This window comes from Penicillium lagena (genome assembly GCF_028827675.1).
Source record: "Penicillium lagena strain IBT 129212 chromosome Unknown utg000003l_segment0_segment0, whole genome shotgun sequence".
NCBI lineage: Eukaryota > Fungi > Ascomycota > Eurotiomycetes > Eurotiales > Aspergillaceae > Penicillium > Penicillium lagena.
In genome coordinates this window covers 2,224,377-2,242,030 of record NW_026623224.1, presented here as the reverse complement: position 1 = coordinate 2,242,030, position 17,654 = coordinate 2,224,377, and the positions used below count along the sequence as shown (strand labels likewise).

Sequence of the window (17,654 nt, the reverse complement as noted above, 5' to 3'; positions counted from 1 at the left end):
ACGGAGTGATCCGAGCTGTTTTCACGTTTGCTTCTTCCTTTTATCCGGTGAGAAAAAAACACAGACCATGGGAAAGCAAGATTCCTCTCCCAACATCGCTTCCCGAGTGCAGAACAATGACAGAAGGCCCCAACACCGGACGAGTGCCAACAACTTTTTTGATCCTCCTGCGCCAGCACCCTCGACCGGCCAATAGCCACCACTCCCTGCTGTGCGTAAAAGTGACCACCTAGCTCCCGTTGCCACCAGATGTGGCTGCGCCATGAACCGGGGGCAAACGCGGTCAAGTGATTGCATTCGCCTGCACGGCGGTCATCCAACGCTCAGGCACCCCGAGACAATAATGTCAGAGGGACCAGTCGAACAAAAAGGCCTCCTGCGCCGCAAAGATATGAAGTCAGGCCTCGGTGGCGCAGAGCCTGACGTTTAGGCGCCCAGGGATGTCGATTGGCGGGCGATGAACAGCGTGGAGAAATAGACGCCAATATTTGTGCCGATCCATCTGCGGCGCACACACGTCTGCCACACGGAGTCTTGCGGGATAACTTCCGTGCTTGGACCTCAATTATTTGCAAGGATCCGAGTGATCTTCACTTTTCCACAAAGGCCGGCGGGCATTGCTGTGCCGGGCAGCCCTGGGCCCTGAAGCGCGCTCGGATTCGCTGTGATCGATGCGCAGGACGCTTATGCTGATCATCAACAATGACAAAAAGGCCGACCTATCGATCGTGCGCAGCATAGCGTGCGTGTCTCGGACTGCTCCTGCGCCGTGAGCCGCCAATGGATCGGAGCCTTATGCACAAGGTGGTGCTGGAATCACCAACGCAGCAAGTCCAGAGGGCGTCTTGCTTCCTTCCGGGGCTCCGGCCAAGCGCATGTCGCTCGCTCGCGCAGATCGAAACCCGCTTCAATTAATAGCCTGGCTCCCGAGTAGTAGCGAGGCACCTCCGCAATTCCACCCCTTGTTGCCCCCTCCGGGCCCCAATCAGTCTCCGCCTTGCGCGTTCAAGTATCGATCAACCGGGAGCCGCCCCCTCCCCCATTATTCATTAACTATTTTGGGCATCCTTTATTTCCCCGGATGGGATAGTGTCTCGTGGGCTTGTGACGCGCAGTAGCGTCATGACAGAGCACTCCCTAGTCTGATTCCTGCCTGGTTCATGGGTATCCTCGTGTGTTCCACTAGTTAGTGCCATTGTCAGGGACAATCCATGGCCAACCAAAATCAAAGCGGAACCCACCAGCGGGTCGCCGCATGGTTCCCGGGTCATTTGCCGTGAAGCTCTGTACATACAGTGCTCCATACCTTTGTGGGACGAGCTACTTTGCGCACGGTCTGCGGCGGGCACAGAATGCCTTGCCTGCGGAATGTGTGAGATCGACCGTCCAGGAGGAAGCGAGTACCTTTTGTTTTTCTCCCAAGATTCAACTACCTTTTTCTCCTTTTTTTTGGCGGGTGGCTCCACCGCTGCGGCGCCTGTGCTCGCTCGACACTTCACTCAAGCTCTGGTCGGTGCTGCTCGGGGCTCCCGATCTGGCACAGCGCCGTCTAGACCTGCCGAAATACGGGGTGCAGCTCCAACCTACCCTTTCTGCTCACATTGGCAAACTGTAGAGCAGATCATTCCCTCTTCACCGAGTCTCCGCTTATCTACCAATGGGGGGTCTCCTGTGCCGACACGACCAGGCCGCCGCTCCTACACTTACCTTGTCCACCGTAGGGCCGTCCTCGGGTGCCGATACATCCACCAACCCCAGATATGGAATTCCACCCTCGCACGGATGGTGTGTCTGTGCGCTCTGCGCCGTGGATCGATGTCATCATCCCAGGCCTAATTCAACGGTCTGGCGGCCTCTTAGGGGCTTCAACTTCTTTCGTTTGTGCTCTTGCCTGCGGTCATGGGAGATCCGGCCATCCCCTTTGCCACATCGGTGAGCCGAGCCCCTCTTTATTCGTCTTTAAGCGCCGTTGGGGCGTTGTTGTTCCTTCCATCTTGCCGCAGTCGCTCGCAGATTTTTGGCTCGAACAGGGGACTGAATGAATCATCACGGCCGACCTTTCACCGCAGAGCCGACGGCACAGTGTCTGTGGCCCAGATGGCGCAGTGACCATGAGGCTGTTGAGTCTTTGTTTCCCGCAATTATTTAAAGCGGGCGCCAGGGAGGCCGTTCCATGGTTCGGCGTACCCGCTTTCCCCTTGGGTCGGAAAAGGAACTCTCATCGGCGACACCATTATTATTTACCATATCTGTTCTCTCCGTCGTGTGCAAAGATTCTCCCTTCTCCCCCATCCCCAAGCTCCCTCCCCGACTCTCTCCCCTTCCCCCGTCCGCTATTGATCGGCCATGTCGGCCCCGACCAGGCAGTTCCACAGACTCTCTATCGGTCGAGATATGGCTGGGACGCGCCCCCAGGCCAGGACGGCCCGCGCGGCGGGGCAGCCGGACCCTTCCGACGACGATAGTGGCCATGACGACGAGGGGGACGACAGCTCGCTGGACGGGAGCTCTAGCGAGGCAGAGGAGAGCGACGACGACGAGTCCACCGGCACTTCGGCCGTGCTAGCTGGGTCGGGAATTACCTATGACTTGGCGCAATTAGACTCCGAGTCCGAGGCCAGAGCACTCGTGGGATTGACGGGCCAATTCGACGTCGTTAATTGCCGTGCCACTCGCTTGGGATATGAATTCCAGCTCTCGGACCGACCGCAGGTGCATCTTGGCCCAGACTCATACGTTTGCACTTGTCCAACCTTCCAGAGCCGGCCGGACGTGGCGTGCCAGCATATATTCGTGGGTAGTTCCCTAATAATCAAGGGGGGATAGGGCTGACACCTCCTTCGTGCAGTGGATTCTCGACCAGCTCCATGGCTACTTCATCCCGGAACCCCCAACAGAGGAAGTAGAACTATCTCGTGACGGTCATTCGCGCGTGCTCCCGCGCATCGAAGGACTTCTGGAAGGCCAATTAGAAGCGGTGGCCGGCCGGCTCAATTGGCATCTGCTACGGGCTGAAGGTAGTGGCAGCGGTGCGGGGATGACTCGCGCAGAAAAAGTGCGCGATATCTTGTCTGCGTTCAGGCCCGTGACAGTGGCGGAAGATTTCCGGCAGGATCTGGTGGAGACCACAGCGCAGGCGCGCACTCCAGAGCAATGTGTGGTGCAGGGAGACTTTGAGGCGACTATCTTCCGGCTGGCCGTGCACGACAATGGGGTCTTCAGCAGTCTGTGCAAGGCGATGCCCGCCGGCGCATGCGCGGCCATCTATTTTGACAAGGCACAGGAACAGTCACGCCGGCTACTGGCTGACTTTGATCGGTATTGCGCGACAGGCGAGCGTTCCGACAGCTCCAGTCCCGGTGGAGGCATTTACAACGTCGACGAGGTCATCGCGCAACTGCGCCGGTGTGTCGATCGCATCCGCGTCAACATCGTCACCCGCGCACCGCATGGCTCTGAAGGCGCCGCCAAAGCTCTCATCTCCATTCTTGAGGCCGTGACAGCCCGCAATAAAGACCCGCTCGAAGGCAATCGCTGGGGCCGGGTCTCCTTTCACGGGGAGGATGAAGACCAGCGCAATCTGTACCACCAGTTAATCGGGTCGCCAGACCTGGACGACGATCCAGACGCCGAATTCTTTGTTCTTGATGCTTTGGATATCTTGCCGCCGTCGGATCTGAGTCAGTTCAAAACCAATCTGCGAGATATCCTGCACAAGATCGAGGTTGATCGCGCTCCGAAGCCATATCTCCTGCGGCTGACGGCGTTGGTCCGTGCCGCTGAGACGGGGGCTGCGCCTCCAGGGTCGGGCCAGAAGAGACCAGCTGCTGGGAACTCCGGAGGCAATACGAAACGAAGTCGATGAATGATTACTTTTACGCTTTTCTTACTCTTACTTTTTTGGGAGGTATCCTTGATCTTTTTACTCATCATATCGGAAGGCTGTCGTGTGTTTCATTCATTCCAATACCCCCGATCTTTGCGATTTGTTACACTTCGGTTCTTATCCTCATACCATCATATCATCATCATCAGCGAGATTCAAGTTGGTACTCGTGTCATTCCTTAGTGCAGTGCCCGATGTGAACTTGTCTCCGGGTCTACATATAGAGCAATCTATGAATATGCTTTAGGTAACTTCAACATTCAAAATGCAAGCACTGTCGTCGTCCCTAAACGCTAGATGCCCCAAACCAGCGCTCGGGACTTGTGTCAGCCAGCCACTAGCTGCAAGAAACCGTGGAACTGAACCGGAGTTATTTTCTTGGCTTGACCCACCCGCGCCTTGCGCCTGTCTACAAGGAGCAGGAGAAAGAAAAGTTTATTTCCTACTGTGGATTAAGATCGGAATGTGTAGGGCAACAAGTTTGTTGTGGAGAGTTTGATTCGGAACGTTTTCCGGGATTATTTGAAATTAATAGTTATTCTTCTTGCTGTATGTCTAGGGTGGTTTTGGCGGGGGTAGATATATATGGCAGGTTGCGGAATGGTTTATTATCGTCTTGCCCTAATCGTCTATTATCGTGGGATTTATTTATACTCGCCCGATATGTGCTCAACATGGTAGGCGGAAATTCAAATTGGGGCAGCTGTATGATGGGTCGAGTTGTGAGATTTGAATGAGTGTTTATCCTAAATTGCCGGTAGAAAGCTTTTTCATGATGGTTCAATGTTCTTGTTTGTCAATCACAGTTTCTGTTGATCTGAAGTTCGCACAGTACGATGACGCCCATTGATGGAGTGGTGTCAAATATATATCTTGGAACTTGAGTCAGTATTAACTTCGTCATACCCATTTATGCACGGTTTAACTGGATCTTTAGGTTTTCTTCTGATTTAAAAATAATTCAAATCATTTCTGTCTTTATTTCCGGAGTACTCACAATACAATTGAGGTACTATAACACAGCAAAAAGCGGGAGCCGGATTTCTTAGTCATAAAGATCCACAGAGATCATCTTTCACAAGTTGGCCGGCTGGCCCAATGGCAAGGCGCTTGACTACGAATCAAGAGATTGCAGGTTCGACCCCTGCGTCGGTCAATTTTTTGCATCTCTCTGGTAGAGAGGACGGTTATCGATTTTTAGTTCATAATGTGAAATATCACGGGGCCCACATTCTCTTTTGGATATTTTTGAGATATTTGTTCAGTTGAAGGGCCGACCTCCCTGCCGCGTGCTTCTCAACTGCTGGTATCCACATCTTGACTGATGTGACGATCCTTGTAGTGCCGCTTCTACAACTCCTGAAACTGAAGCGGAATTGGGCTCTCATCTGTATCTTATTCCCCGGAGACTTTGCCACTGCCGCGTCCATTGTCCGGCTTAACGCTCTATACAAGTATACTGTCACTACAGACATATCATATGGTGCCATCTACATGGGTTTAAATCACCGCTCTAGCGATAAGCATATTCTGATCAAAGAAAACATTCTCCTCTGGTCCCAGATAGAAGTAAAAGTGGCCATAATCTCCGCCTCAGCACCACCCCCCGCCCGATGCTCAGCAGCATCTTCAAAGGCACATCCTATGGCCGATACCGCAGCGGACTCCGTAGGAATACCTGCTGATATGCCCTGCTAGCAACATTCTTTTGGGGAATTTTTCATCGGAAGGAGCCGAGGCGTATCTGCCTTCAAATTTTTTTAGTTTATATAGACCGTGCATTTATTCATCAGCCTACTTCAAGCAACTTAGTGGAGAAAGTTATCCACAGGATATACACACAAGTAAGAACACATTCAACCCGACAAGTCCAGCACCACACGACCCTGGAGTTTACCCTCGGCCATCTCCTGGAAGACCCCGGTCAAAGCATCCATCTTCTCAGTCCGGAAATGAGCCGAGATAATGCCTCTTGCCGCAAAGTCCAGGGTCTTAATAGCATCCGTACGGTTCCCAACCGCGGACCCTGTGATGGTGTAGTGTTTATTGATAAAGCTAGACGGGAACGCCGTCGCAATAGCCTTGGGCTCATGCTCCGGGATACCCACACAGACCAACGTTCCATTAAAGCGCAGCAGTGGCAGCGCCTGTGCATACGCGGCATTCGCAGCTGTGCACACCACTGCGGCGTGGGCGCCCAGCCCGTCGGTTAGCGACTGGACATGCTTCTGCAGTGCCTTGCCGTTGTCTTCGCTAGGGAACTTGGTGATGTCGACAAAGTGCTCGGCGCCAGAGGACTTGACGAGGTCTTCCTTGCTGCCGTGGTCAATCCCAATTACGCGCAGACCCATGCCTTTGCTCGCGAGTTGGACGGCAATGTGACCCAGTCCGCCGCCGGCGCCGGAGATGACCACCCACTGGCCCGGGCGTGCTTGGCTGCGGTTCAGCGCAGAGTACACGGTCACGCCAGCGCAGAGCATTGGTGCCGCAGCTGCCGAGTCCAGCCCGTCCGGGATCGGGGTCACGTAGTTGGCGGGGCCCAGAGCGTACTGCTGGAACGTGCCGGGGGTGTAGTAGCCGGAGACCTTTTGGTTGAAGCACAGACCATCGGCGCCGGCCTGGCAGGGCTGGCAGTGCCCGCATGCGCTGGAAATCCACTTGATACCTACGCGATCGCCGACTTTCAAGCCCGACGACTCGCAGCCCGGGCCGAGCTTGGCGATCTTGCCCACACCCTCGTGGCCGCCGACTTGGCCTGGCTGGGTTGGGAATGGGAGCATCGCCCAGGTGTTGGTCATGATGCCATAGTCCGAGTGGCACACGCCCGAGTGCGTCAGATTAATCAGGACTTCGCCGGCGGCAGGCTCGGGGACGTCGATTTCGACGACCTTGGTCGAGACTGTGCCAGGCTGGTCGAAGACGACGGCCTTTTGCTTTTTAGGGATGTCAGGAGCAGCCATGGCGGGATGTCAAAAGTGGAAGTTATGTAACAGATGAGGATGACTGTTGTCAGTGCCTCCACAAGACGGGGGAAATGGGCTATTAATATGATTTAACTAGGGTTAATCACAGGCAGGTGGAGAGAAAGGATCGCGGGGAAAAGGCGCCGACAAGTGCCAAGGCATATGGAAGCCTCGGGTCCCCCAGATTGTTGTCCAGAGCATCATCGCTATTAGGCATTCATAGACTTGGTGAGGGGTGATGTGGAGTCGTGGCGATCAGCCTCGGCAGGCCCTAGTTGGTTGATGCCTGGATGCCATGCACCTAGCGGAATTTAAATAACGAAGATACGAGACGAACGCGATCGAGTGGAATGCTTTTATAGTTAATTGCGTACTTCAGTCCAAGGACCCTTCGGGTAATTGGCGGCAGATTGGTGCTGTCATCCTTCGGGCAAATGCCCTCCGATTCCCACGGGATGGAGATCCACTGATTACAGTACTTAAAACCTCGATAAGACTCAACCCTCAATAATAACTCAATTAACCATGTCTACCCCCATAGTTGACTCCCACGTCCACCTCTTCCCGGCATCACACCTCCCAACCCTCGCCTGGTACCGTCCCGGCAACCCCATCGGTGCACAGCACAGCGTTGATGAATACCGCCACGCGAGCTCGTCGGTGTCTACTGATGCGTCAACCCATGATCCAAAATACCTGCGCGGGTTTATTTTCGTGGAGGTGGATCGCATCTCGTCGGTAGCGGAGCATGATCCACCCGGATGGACTCATGCCCTGGATGAGGTGTCGCTCCTCACGCGGATTGCGCGGGGTGAGCCGATCCCCGGAGAAGGACACCAGCCAGCACACCACAGTCTCTGCCTGGGGATTGTGACGTGGGCCCCTGTTCCCGGCGGACCAAAGGTATTGAGCGCGTACATGGATAAGGTGAAGGAGAGGACGAAGACGGAGGATGTGTGGCGCAGGGTGTGCGGGGTGCGGTATCTGACGCAAAACAGACCGGCTGGCACTATGCTCGCTCCCGCCTTTGTGGAGGGTTTACGTTGGCTGGGCACGAAAGGCCTGGCCTTTGAGCTGGGCGTGAATGCGCGACTGGGCGGGCTGGGACAGCTGCGAGAGTCGGTGGAGATGATGCAAAGGGTGTACAGTGGGGTTGCAAAGGACTCGAAGGAGGCAGTGACCATTATCATCAGTCAGTTTCTCGTTCTTGCACTTGACATCTGTCTCGCTGACTGCCTCTAGACCACTTCAGCAAACCCAATCTCCGTCTCCCACCAGCGTCAGTCCCTAACCACTCTGATTACCTCGAGTGGAAAGATCTCACGGAGAAAATGGCCCACGCCCATCCGCGAACATACATGAAGCTCTCCGGGGCACTAACAGAGCTACCACCGCTAGATGCCGAGTCTGAATTTGACATCCCTGCCCTGGTGGAGCGGCTCAAGCCCTGGACAGATGCGGTGTTTGATGCATTCGGCGCAGAGCGAGTGATGTTCGGTTCAGACTGGCCGGTTTGCAATACCGGTGGCAGCGGTGATGTCGCATGGAATCGGTGGCGGCGTATAGTCGAGGGGATTTTGGAGAGAAGGGGGCTGTCCGAGGAGCAAAAGAAGGGTGTTTGGGGAGGAGTGGCCGTGGAGGCCTACGGTATTCAACTATAATTTTTTTTGGGTCTGCTTGTTGAGAAAAATCTACGTCGATATATGCAAGTGTTACTGGAGATTAACAAACAGCCCACCATCCACCAGGATCTGGGCCCCCGTCTAACCCCCAAAAAGGGATAAGTCAGTGTGAATCTACCAGAACTAGGCAAAGAGAGACTCACCACATAACTGCTCAATTCCTCACAAGCCAAAAACACCGCCGGCCCCGCCAAATCTGGTGGCTGGCCGAGTCTCCCAAGCGGAATCCGGCCTTCCATATACTCCCTCTTAGTTGGATCCGCCATGTCGGCATCATTCAGCTGCGTGCGGATAGTCCCCGGCAACAGCGCATTACAGCGAATGCCATATTTGCCCAGCGCGACGGCGCACGACTGCATGAGACTCAGGACGCCGGCCTTAGTGGGCGTGTAGTGCGTCTGCTGGCCGCCGCCGACGAGCGCGGAGATGGAACTGACGCCGATGATGGAGCCGCCAGGCGGGGACTGGGACTGGGCCATCTGGCGCGCGGCAGCCTGGGTGGCATAGAAGGCGCCGGAAAGGTTGGTTGAGATGGTGTGCTCGAGGAGGGAGGGTTCGAGGCTGGATAGATAGAGTGAGTTAGTGAGATATGGTACGTTCTCAAGATTTGGGTAGCTACGTACTCGAGAAACTCGGCGAATTGACACACGCCTGCATTGCTCACGAACACGTCGAGGCGGCCAAATTTCTCGACCGTTTTGGCGACGAAGTCCCGGCCGGTCTCGGGCTTGGAAATGTCGCCTGCGACGGTGAGGAAGCGCTCTTGGACTGCGCTGGCCTCGATCGCATCCACGTCCTTGTGCATGGCGGCGAGCAGGTCATCTTCCTTGGCACCACCCAGATGGCTGACGGAGACTTTCGCTCCATGGCGGAAGTATTCCAGGGCAATTGCCTAACCAATGCCGGTCAGTCAGCTTTCGTCCGGGGATTCGAGAATTCGGCACATACACGGCCAATGCCTGTGAGACCGCCGGTAATGGCGGCGACTTTTCCGACCAGCAGCTGTGGGAGAGTCATTTGTGGCGTGAGTATTGATGTTGCGGAAGGCTGGCTGTTCTCATTTATTCCCCCGCCAGATAAGATAACCCACCGGCTCGGGGATCTCGTGGTGATGTTGGGCCGAGGAGTGGATAAGACCGAGGCCGTTATTAACCGGACGGAAAAATGATTAATTCTGAAGCGGGGACAAGACTCAGATTTATCCGTCATCATTCATTCAGTCTATTGGATATGTTTGATTCGTGGAATATGTACAGGACCGAGACATAACAGGAATAAAGCCAAGTTTCATGCGCACACGCTATACGTTCATTCTGGAAATCTACGCCGTGGGTCCGTTCGGCTGCTCGCTGTCCGGTGCACGAAGACTTTTCTGCGGCGCCGGGGTCAGGATGTTGGCCGCAGGGATCAGCGGCGCGGCTGGGTTGAGTTCCAAGCCGAAGCCGGGCTTGTCCAGGATGGACACGTCGAGGTAGCCCTGGGTGGGGATGGGCTCGTTGAGGAAGAGGTTGCCAAACACGGGCTCAACGGACTTGCCGTCGGCGGAGTTGGCCAGGTACTCCTGGAACGGACTGTTGGTCTGCGACACCACAAAGTGATAGGAGTAAGGGCCGGAGGCGTGAGGCACCACGGGGATGTCGTAGGCGGCCGCCATCGCCGAGACCTTGAGCAACTCGGTCATCCCGCCCACCCACATGACGTCGGGCTGGAGGATGTCCAGGTTGCGGCCCTCGACCAGCTTGCGGAAGCCATAGCGAGAGAACTCGTGCTCGCCGGTGGTGAACTTGACGGTGGGGTGAGCGCGCTTGAGCAGCGCATGGCCGTCAAAGTCATCGGGCGACAGGCACTCCTCCCACCAGTCAATGTCCAAACCTAGGGCCTCGCAGCGCTTGACCAGCTGGATTGTGTAGGGCACCGTCAGAGACATGTAGCAGTCGACCCGCAGCGGGAAATCCGGCCCCACGCTCTCGCGCTGTGAACGCAGGTACTCGACGTTTTTGAGCAGGCCCTCGGTCCCCTCATCGGGGCCGTGCGGCAGCGCCACCTTGGCGCCGATGAAACCCGCCGCCTTGGCCGAGGCCGGCTGGGGTCCTGTGCAGTAGAAATTCAGGCGCTCCCGAGTAGCCCCGCCAATGAGCTTGTACACGGGCTCGTTGCGGATCTTGCCCAGCAAATCCCACAGCGCCAGATCGATGACCGAGATCACCGCCACGGGGAGACCCTTGCGGCCGTAGAACATGGAGGCGCGGTACATCTTCTCGAACAGGTCATTGGTGTCGCGGGGGTCTATTGGTCACAGAACAGTTAGCCGATGCGCATGGCTACTCCTGCTTGTGGGTGATACGTACCAGCACCGACCAGGAACCGATCAAAGTGGTGCTGCACCAGCCAGCACGCGGGGGGGCCACCGAACCCCGTCGCGAAGCCCTTGGTGCCGTCGGTTGCCTCGATCTCGACACAGAACGAGCCCAGCACGTTGATCCCCCAGGATGTCCGCGAGCCGCGGTACTGCGCCCACTTGGCCATGGGCGTAGAGATGTTGCTGTCGACCAGCCAGTGGCCGCCTTTGACCTGGGAGAGGGTCAGTCCTGATGCACCGCACGTTGTTGGCATCACGTACATTGTGGTAGTCGCCGCCGGAGCCGACACCGTCAATGATGAAGGTGCGGACCTCCTTGATGCGAGGGAAGTTGGATGTTGCGATCATTGTGGCTTTGGAGGAACGATTCTGGAACCGAGAAAGTAGAAAAAGAAAGGGAGGGAAGAACGGCCGAGTTGGTGTTTAACTATTTCCCGCCGGGGCAGCTCGGTACGCAATGGCCCGAGGCGAGGCGGCCGGAGGAAAGGCATGCGACCAGCACGAGGGACGCCACCACGACAACGTGGGCTGCACGCTCGGCACAAGCAGAATCCACTATTACCGAATCGTCATGCCTAGTCCCTTCCTGGTCCCCAGTAGTCTTATTGGACGTCGCCAGGGACCGAGTGCGACTCTGCACCCTACGTCCCTGTTTCTGCGGGGCCCCGCCTCTGCCTCAGGCACTCGCTCGGCCCCAACGATCTCCGACTCTTCGACTGAATTTCCTCTCTCGTTCCTGCCTTCCTGACCTCCACTCCACCATTCCAATCCCTCCATCGGACTATCCCCGTGGTTGTTGTCCCCCCACGGAGATCACTCCGTGCTTCGGCTCGAGGCTTGGATGATGGGAGATTGCCCTCCCGGCTAAACCACCATGCCGAGTCCTGCAGGGTCTGCCGTCCAACAGCCCCCTTCCTCCAATCACTTCGACAAAGACCACAGTGCGGCAGAGTCATGGTCCGGTGCAGACTCGGATAACGATCTCCCGGACACCAACGGTTCCTCAGCCCGCGCGTTGAAACGCAAGCGTCCCCTCACCGTGTCGTACGTTGCCCCGGCCATTTAAACTAGATGACCTTCGATCTAATGATCACTCTAGCTGTGAGCTCTGCAAGCAGAGGAAAGTCAAATGCGATCGCACGCAGCCGAGTTGTGGTTGGTGTACGCGCAACGGTCAGATATGTGAGTACAAGGAGCGGAAAAAGCCTGGCCTCCGGGCTGGGTATGGTAAGGAATTGGAGCAGCGTCTGAGTAAGTTGCAACGAGCTCTTCGAAGGGTTCAAGTCTAACGGCCCTTTTAGATCGCCTGGAAGAAGTCATCCAAGCCCAAGCTCGGCTCATCGAGATGCACATCCTCCAGAGCCAGCCGGGAGTCGGTCACGATCTACCCCAGGCTGGTCCTCTGTCCTATAGTTCTCCATCAGAACCGTCGGCTGTGCATGGCCCGAGTCCCCGGACGGCCTTTTACTTCAACGACCCAACATCTGTGACATTGCCTTCACGCCGCCCCGATACCACCATGGCCAGTCCGTCGGAGGCCTCCGTCAAGACGACAGCACCAGCTCATTTACAAAATGGGCCTCCGGCACCTCCGTCACTAGGCCCATTGCCGCAAGCCCATCCCTCCAATGGCGGTGATTACACAGCGAATGAATCGTCGTTGAAAATCCCTTTCACTCTATCCTCAAATCAGGAACAATCACTAGCAGATCCAGATCTTGATCTTCCGCCGTATGATCTGCTGTACGCCTTGGTGGACCTTTATTTTGAGCATATTAATCCTTGGTGCCCGATTCTCCATCGTCGAACCACTCTTGATACCTTCTTTGGGCCGTCCCCACTGGAAGAGGCGGACCGCATTGTTCTGTACTCGATTGTGGCGACCACACTTCGCTTTTCGTCAGACGTTCGGCTGAACGAGCTGAACCGCAAACGATTCCACGACTCCTCCAAACAAAAGGTTCTTCTGTATGGACTCGAAAATTCGTCTGTCAAAGCACTCCAGGCGCTTGTGATTCTTGCCTTGGACCTCGTCGGTTCATCTAATGGTCCACCCGGCTGGAAGCTACTGGCTCTCATTACACGATCTGTCGTCCAATTAGGGCTGGCCGTGGAGTCCAAGTCGACCCTCATTGCTCCCGTCTACCCTTCAATTTATACTCTCAGAGCCGTCACCTTGTCCGAACCGGACTCGTGGATCGAGGATGAGAGTAGACGTCGGTTATTCTGGATGGTATACTTGCTGGACCGATACTCGACCCTCGCCACGGCATTCAACTTCGCCTTGGACGACAAAGATATCGACCGCAAGCTGCCATGCAAAGACGAATTTTTTATGAAGAATCATCCTGTGGAAACGCGGTGGTTCCACTACTCCGGTGACCGCGCCGACTACCTCAGTCACGCCGACAATGTGGGCTCTTTCGGGCTCTACGTGGAGATCCTCGGGATCCTGTCTCGTATTCACACATTTCTGAAACGACCCGTCGATATTGGAGCTCTCTCGGATGTGGAAGAGTGGCAGGCTACGTATAGAAAACTCGACAACGAGTTGACATCGTGGGAATTCAATCTGCCTGCGGAGTATGCCTTTGAGAACTCATCCCGGCTCGTCAGCGGGTCGAAGCACAGTCGCGGTCCTCACAGTGACTGGGTGCAACTCCATACCACCTATCAAACGTGAGTTTACCCCATTTCCGACCCATTAGTGGAAAAAAACTACTTACACCCTTCTAGAGCTGTGATCCGCCTTCACTCATCAGCCGCCTACCCAACCACGCGGTCCCCAATTTTCACCCCATCCTACAGCGCCAGCCAACGCTGCCTTCTCGCCGTGGACAACATCCTCTCCGTAACCCGCTTCGTCGTAGATCACAACATGCTCGACAAGCTCGGCCCCCCCTTCGCCTTCACCCTCTGGGTCTCTGCCCGCCTCCTACTTGTCCACGGCTCCACCATAGCCCACACCGTCAGCCCAGACATTCTCTTCTTCGTCGACGCTCTCGCCCGCATGGGCAAATACTGGAAAGTCGCAGAGCGCTACAGCACCATACTACAACGCGTCCTGGACGAGTACGGCGAATACCAGCAATCTGCCGCGCTGATGGATGGTGAGCGCTCCACGCCATCCACTGTCAAAATCCTAGCCGACATGCGCCGCTGCGCATTCGATCTTGATTTCCTCATTTCGCGCCAGCCCCGCGAGTCCCCGGCTGCCGCAGGCAGCCGCGGCGGCGGCGGACACTACCCCGGCTCCGTGGGTCCCGTCGTGCCGGCGCGTAACCTCGCGCCAAACGAACTCGAGTATCTCGACGTCTTTGGTTTCTTCAATGTCCCTCGCGTCCCGCCCCCGCGGGCCCCGGACCCCCGGCTGGGGCTGCGGCCCAGCTCGATATGGGCGAGCCTGTGCCCGACCCCATGTCCATCCATGGCCTCACTGGCGCCGGGCAACCGGCGTCTGTTGTTGATGGCGGCCATACGGTGAATGCGAACGAGTTCAACATCACGAATTATCTGATTCCGACACCTGAAACGGATTGGCTGTTCCGGCCGGGTGGATGATATCAAGATTCAACTCATACCGAACATTACCCAACACCTTTCATGTCCTGTCTATCTGCACCTTTGACGCCTTATGCAAAGAAATAGCCATGTTCACCTAATATATAGTGTTCTTCCTACCCGCTGTCGTGTATTTATACCCTGCTCTTTCCTTTCATTTCAAAAATAATACGAAGCAATGGAGTTGGAATTGGGAGCAGGCGAAACAGGAATCAACTCAATTGACTCGAAACGAAACTCTAAAATATAATCAACAAAGAACAGAAGAAGGCCGTTGCATGCCCCAGAGCAAATAATCAGTGATCGTCTTCCCGGTTCCAGACCGGGATTGTGTTGTCCCGTACAGACAGGACAGGTTGTGAACTGACTGATTATTTGCCGCTAGGGAGGCACGTCGAGAGAGCGTGGAGATTCGGTCGAACATCAAGCATCAATAATGACAGGAACGCAGACATGATCATGTACGTGTGGAAAATCAACAGGAGCAGCAACGAGAAGAAAGGGGAGAAGAAACATGTACGCGTCGAAAGCCATGCCCACTCAGACAAAGACACCAGCCACAGCGTAACTCCCATAAGCAGAACAGATTAAGAAACAGACAGCGAGAGCATAGAAAAGAGAAATCCTACCACAAAAGAACTGAGGCTCATGCAGAGTGAGATGGAGAAGAAGCAGGTTGAAGCCTCACCAGGACCTCTTCCAAGAATGCATCAAGAACAGCATCGACACCACCGCCCATATCAACGGGAGCCTCGCAGTCCCAGCGATGAAGATTCGAGAAAGACCTCGCGATCTCATCGGCCACTTGCTCCATGCTGCGGTGGACATGGACACTGCGCTCCCACTGCTTCTTCTCGTCCTCGGTGGTGGGCTTGCCGCCGTTAGCAGCATTGCGGCCGGGATCGAGACGGGCCAGGTTGCGGCTGCGACGGTTCATGGCTGCGCGAAGAGCGGGAATGATCACGGTTCCGCAGGCGGTTGCGCGGTCTGTTTCAGAGGAAGACTTTCGCGCCAAGTTGGGTGTGCGCGTCTCTTCGAGGACTGGGGCGGCGGCGCGTTTGGATTTGAGGCCTGTTGCTGGTTTTGGGGAAGAAGGTGTCTCGGGTTGTTTTGAGAGTGCAGTATGAGAGACAGGTTGAGGGAGAGGTGCTGGTTTTCTGGTGATTTGACCACTTGGCGTGCGGATTTGCTCGGAGACTGCACTGGTGGTTGAGGGTGAAGAAGTGCAAAGAGGGTTTAGCAGTGCCTGCGTGGAAGGCTTCTTCGTAGGTGAGGATGGAATCGACGGTGGCAGAGGGGTTTTAGATGGTGACGAGTTGAGGCCGGAGTTGTCCGTGTTTGTTGGCTGGGGTGTCTGGTTGCTGGATGCTGCGGCTTTCTTGGGCGTGTCATCACCACACAGATCCCACTCATCTGCTTCATTACTTCGTGAGTTTGTATCCGAGTCTTTCAATGGTCGCAGAGGGGGGGCTGGAACTCGACCACCAGCCGGGCGAACAGTGCCAAAGTCCCACAGGTCCTCTTCTTCAGGTTTTGTGTTTGCTTCCTGATTGACTTCCCACTCGTCATAGTCCTGGTCATCCCCCTGCCCTTGATGAGTTGCCTGCCAGCGCTCCGAGCGTTCAATTAATTCTGTCAGGTATGTCGTCCTCTTGGCACGTTTGATGAACGGGTGTTCCAGCAGCTCCTTAGCTGACGGACGTTCCTTTGGGTCTCGGCGCAAGCAAAGCTCCACAAGTTGTTTGAATGGCTTACTGAAGTTACCGACCAACTGAGGAGGCGGGTTCTTCGGGATCAAAAACAACACCTTCATCGGGTGTATATCGGCATATGGAGGGTCTCCACAAGCTAGTTCGATCGCGGTGATTCCCAGGGACCAGATGTCTGCCTTGTAATCATAGCCTGACTGCTTGATGACCTCGGGAGCCATCCAGAACGGAGTGCCGACAAACGTGTTTTTCTTGGTCATTGTCGCCGATAGCTGTCCAGATACTCCGAAATCCGCCAATTTGACCTGACCGCTGGCGCTCAAGAGGATGTTTGCCGCTGCGATGTCGTTAGTCCTTCAATCCACCCATTCCATGGATAATCACCCACCTTTGATATCACGATGCAGCTTCTGGTCCCCATGGAGGTATTCCAAGCCGCGCAGAAGCTCGCGCAAGATGATGGCAATGTACTCTTCGTGAATCACTCCGGGACGCAGCAGACCATGACAGCTCCCACCAGAGCAAAACTCCATGATAATCCAAAGGTGCGATCCCTTCAAGTACGAGCCATGGTACTTGGTGACATAGGGGGACTTCAGTTCCGACAAGATCGCAATCTCCTTGATGATGTCGTCGACCTCATCCTCGGCGTTTTCGACATCGATGATTTTGATGGCGACTGATTCTCCAGTCCGTTTATCTACACTGCGACAGAGGGTCAGCATTCGAGTCTGAATTACGCCAAGTACTCCGCTTACCCTTTGTAGACCCTGCCAAAACTTCCCCCGCCTGAGAGTTTAGAATCACAGTCAACAACTGCAGTTGCGATGAAGGTCGGAATACATACCAATGCAGGTCTGCTTAGTGTAGATTGTCTCTGGGTCGATTGGTGCTGGCATTTTGGCAGCCTAGTGGAGTCGCTTGAGAGGATCGAGGTTCATGTAGCAGTGTGGAACTTGGACAAGGTGTTAGCTTCGAGGATGTCTAGGGAATGAGAGCGATGCAAGGAGAAAATGAAGTCTGGGGTCCGAGTCCAGAAGCCCAAGAATATGACCCGGTATTGTGGTATTGTCATATTCGCCGTGTGGCACATACCGTGTGAATGGATCGATCGGATGGGGTGAGACCCGAGAGATGTACTCCACACCAAGCAAGAATGGGGCAGGATAGAGAATGTGTCTGGTGAATATGGCGAATAGGATGGTCAGTCATTTGTTCATCGATTGTGGCCTGTCAACATACAGGTGGCACGCCTGTCAACAAACGAGTGTGGGCGGGTAGTTCTCTACGCAATGGGTGAGATTGGTCAGAGCATGTTAAGGAATCATCAGTCGTGGTGCATCATCAACTCGCAAAGGAACCCTCAACAACTCAGAAAATAGCGAGGGGGTGTGGAATACCGTGTGAGGAAGAAAGGAACAATTCATTCCCTTGCGTTTTGTTTATCTACGAGGGGGGCATTCTGCCAGGCGGTGAAGCTTATCGAGGGCGGTG

The 17,654-nt window shown here is 55.3% G+C and overlaps 9 protein-coding genes across 9 annotated transcripts; 5 read left to right on the top strand and 4 right to left on the bottom strand.

The window, feature by feature from the left end:
• Positions 1–1,255: 1,255 nt before the first annotated feature.
• Positions 1,256–1,615, top strand: N7510_006083 (uncharacterized protein; the record flags this gene model as incomplete). The annotated part of the gene is made up of 1 exon (XM_056978009.1): positions 1,256–1,615. The coding sequence occupies one exon, from the start codon at positions 1,256–1,258 to the stop codon at positions 1,613–1,615; it is 360 nt and encodes a 119-aa protein (XP_056834041.1).
• A 731-nt stretch (positions 1,616–2,346) lies between these two features.
• On the top strand, positions 2,347–3,865 carry N7510_006082 (uncharacterized protein; the record flags this gene model as incomplete). Its single annotated transcript, XM_056978008.1, has 2 exons — positions 2,347–2,793; positions 2,849–3,865. The coding sequence occupies 2 exons, from the start codon at positions 2,347–2,349 to the stop codon at positions 3,863–3,865; spliced, it is 1,464 nt and encodes a 487-aa protein (XP_056834040.1).
• A 1,877-nt stretch (positions 3,866–5,742) lies between these two features.
• Positions 5,743–6,846, bottom strand: N7510_006081 (zinc-dependent alcohol dehydrogenase; the record flags this gene model as incomplete). The annotated part of the gene is made up of 1 exon (XM_056978007.1): positions 5,743–6,846. One exon carries the CDS (start codon positions 6,844–6,846, stop codon positions 5,743–5,745), a length of 1,104 nt encoding a protein of 367 aa, XP_056834039.1.
• A 528-nt stretch (positions 6,847–7,374) lies between these two features.
• N7510_006080 (uncharacterized protein) lies at positions 7,375–8,510 on the top strand (the record flags this gene model as incomplete). Its single annotated transcript, XM_056978006.1, has 2 exons — positions 7,375–8,041; positions 8,092–8,510. The coding sequence occupies 2 exons, from the start codon at positions 7,375–7,377 to the stop codon at positions 8,508–8,510; spliced, it is 1,086 nt and encodes a 361-aa protein (XP_056834038.1).
• A 183-nt stretch (positions 8,511–8,693) lies between these two features.
• Positions 8,694–9,548, bottom strand: N7510_006079 (SDR family NAD(P)-dependent oxidoreductase; the record flags this gene model as incomplete). Its single annotated transcript, XM_056978005.1, has 4 exons — positions 8,694–8,763; positions 8,883–9,092; positions 9,155–9,423; positions 9,480–9,548. 4 exons carry the CDS (start codon positions 9,546–9,548, stop codon positions 8,694–8,696), a joined length of 618 nt encoding a protein of 205 aa, XP_056834037.1.
• Positions 9,549–9,852: 304 nt separating this feature from the next.
• N7510_006078 (L-rhamnonate dehydratase) lies at positions 9,853–11,238 on the bottom strand (the record flags this gene model as incomplete). The annotated part of the gene is made up of 3 exons (XM_056978004.1): positions 9,853–10,817; positions 10,880–11,102; positions 11,152–11,238. The coding sequence occupies 3 exons, from the start codon at positions 11,236–11,238 to the stop codon at positions 9,853–9,855; spliced, it is 1,275 nt and encodes a 424-aa protein (XP_056834036.1).
• A 109-nt stretch (positions 11,239–11,347) lies between these two features.
• N7510_006077 (uncharacterized protein) lies at positions 11,348–11,638 on the top strand (the record flags this gene model as incomplete). Its single annotated transcript, XM_056978003.1, has 1 exon — positions 11,348–11,638. The coding sequence occupies one exon, from the start codon at positions 11,348–11,350 to the stop codon at positions 11,636–11,638; it is 291 nt and encodes a 96-aa protein (XP_056834035.1).
• A 126-nt stretch (positions 11,639–11,764) lies between these two features.
• On the top strand, positions 11,765–14,451 carry N7510_006076 (putative C6 transcription factor; the record flags this gene model as incomplete). The annotated part of the gene is made up of 5 exons (XM_056978002.1): positions 11,765–11,934; positions 11,990–12,141; positions 12,192–13,569; positions 13,627–14,230; positions 14,278–14,451. The coding sequence occupies 5 exons, from the start codon at positions 11,765–11,767 to the stop codon at positions 14,449–14,451; spliced, it is 2,478 nt and encodes an 825-aa protein (XP_056834034.1).
• A 646-nt stretch (positions 14,452–15,097) lies between these two features.
• On the bottom strand, positions 15,098–17,059 carry N7510_006075 (putative Ste20-like serine/threonine protein kinase; the record flags this gene model as incomplete). The annotated part of the gene is made up of 4 exons (XM_056978001.1): positions 15,098–16,497; positions 16,549–16,865; positions 16,919–16,949; positions 17,008–17,059. The coding sequence occupies 4 exons, from the start codon at positions 17,057–17,059 to the stop codon at positions 15,098–15,100; spliced, it is 1,800 nt and encodes a 599-aa protein (XP_056834033.1).
• Between the last annotated feature and the right edge of the window lie 595 nt (positions 17,060–17,654).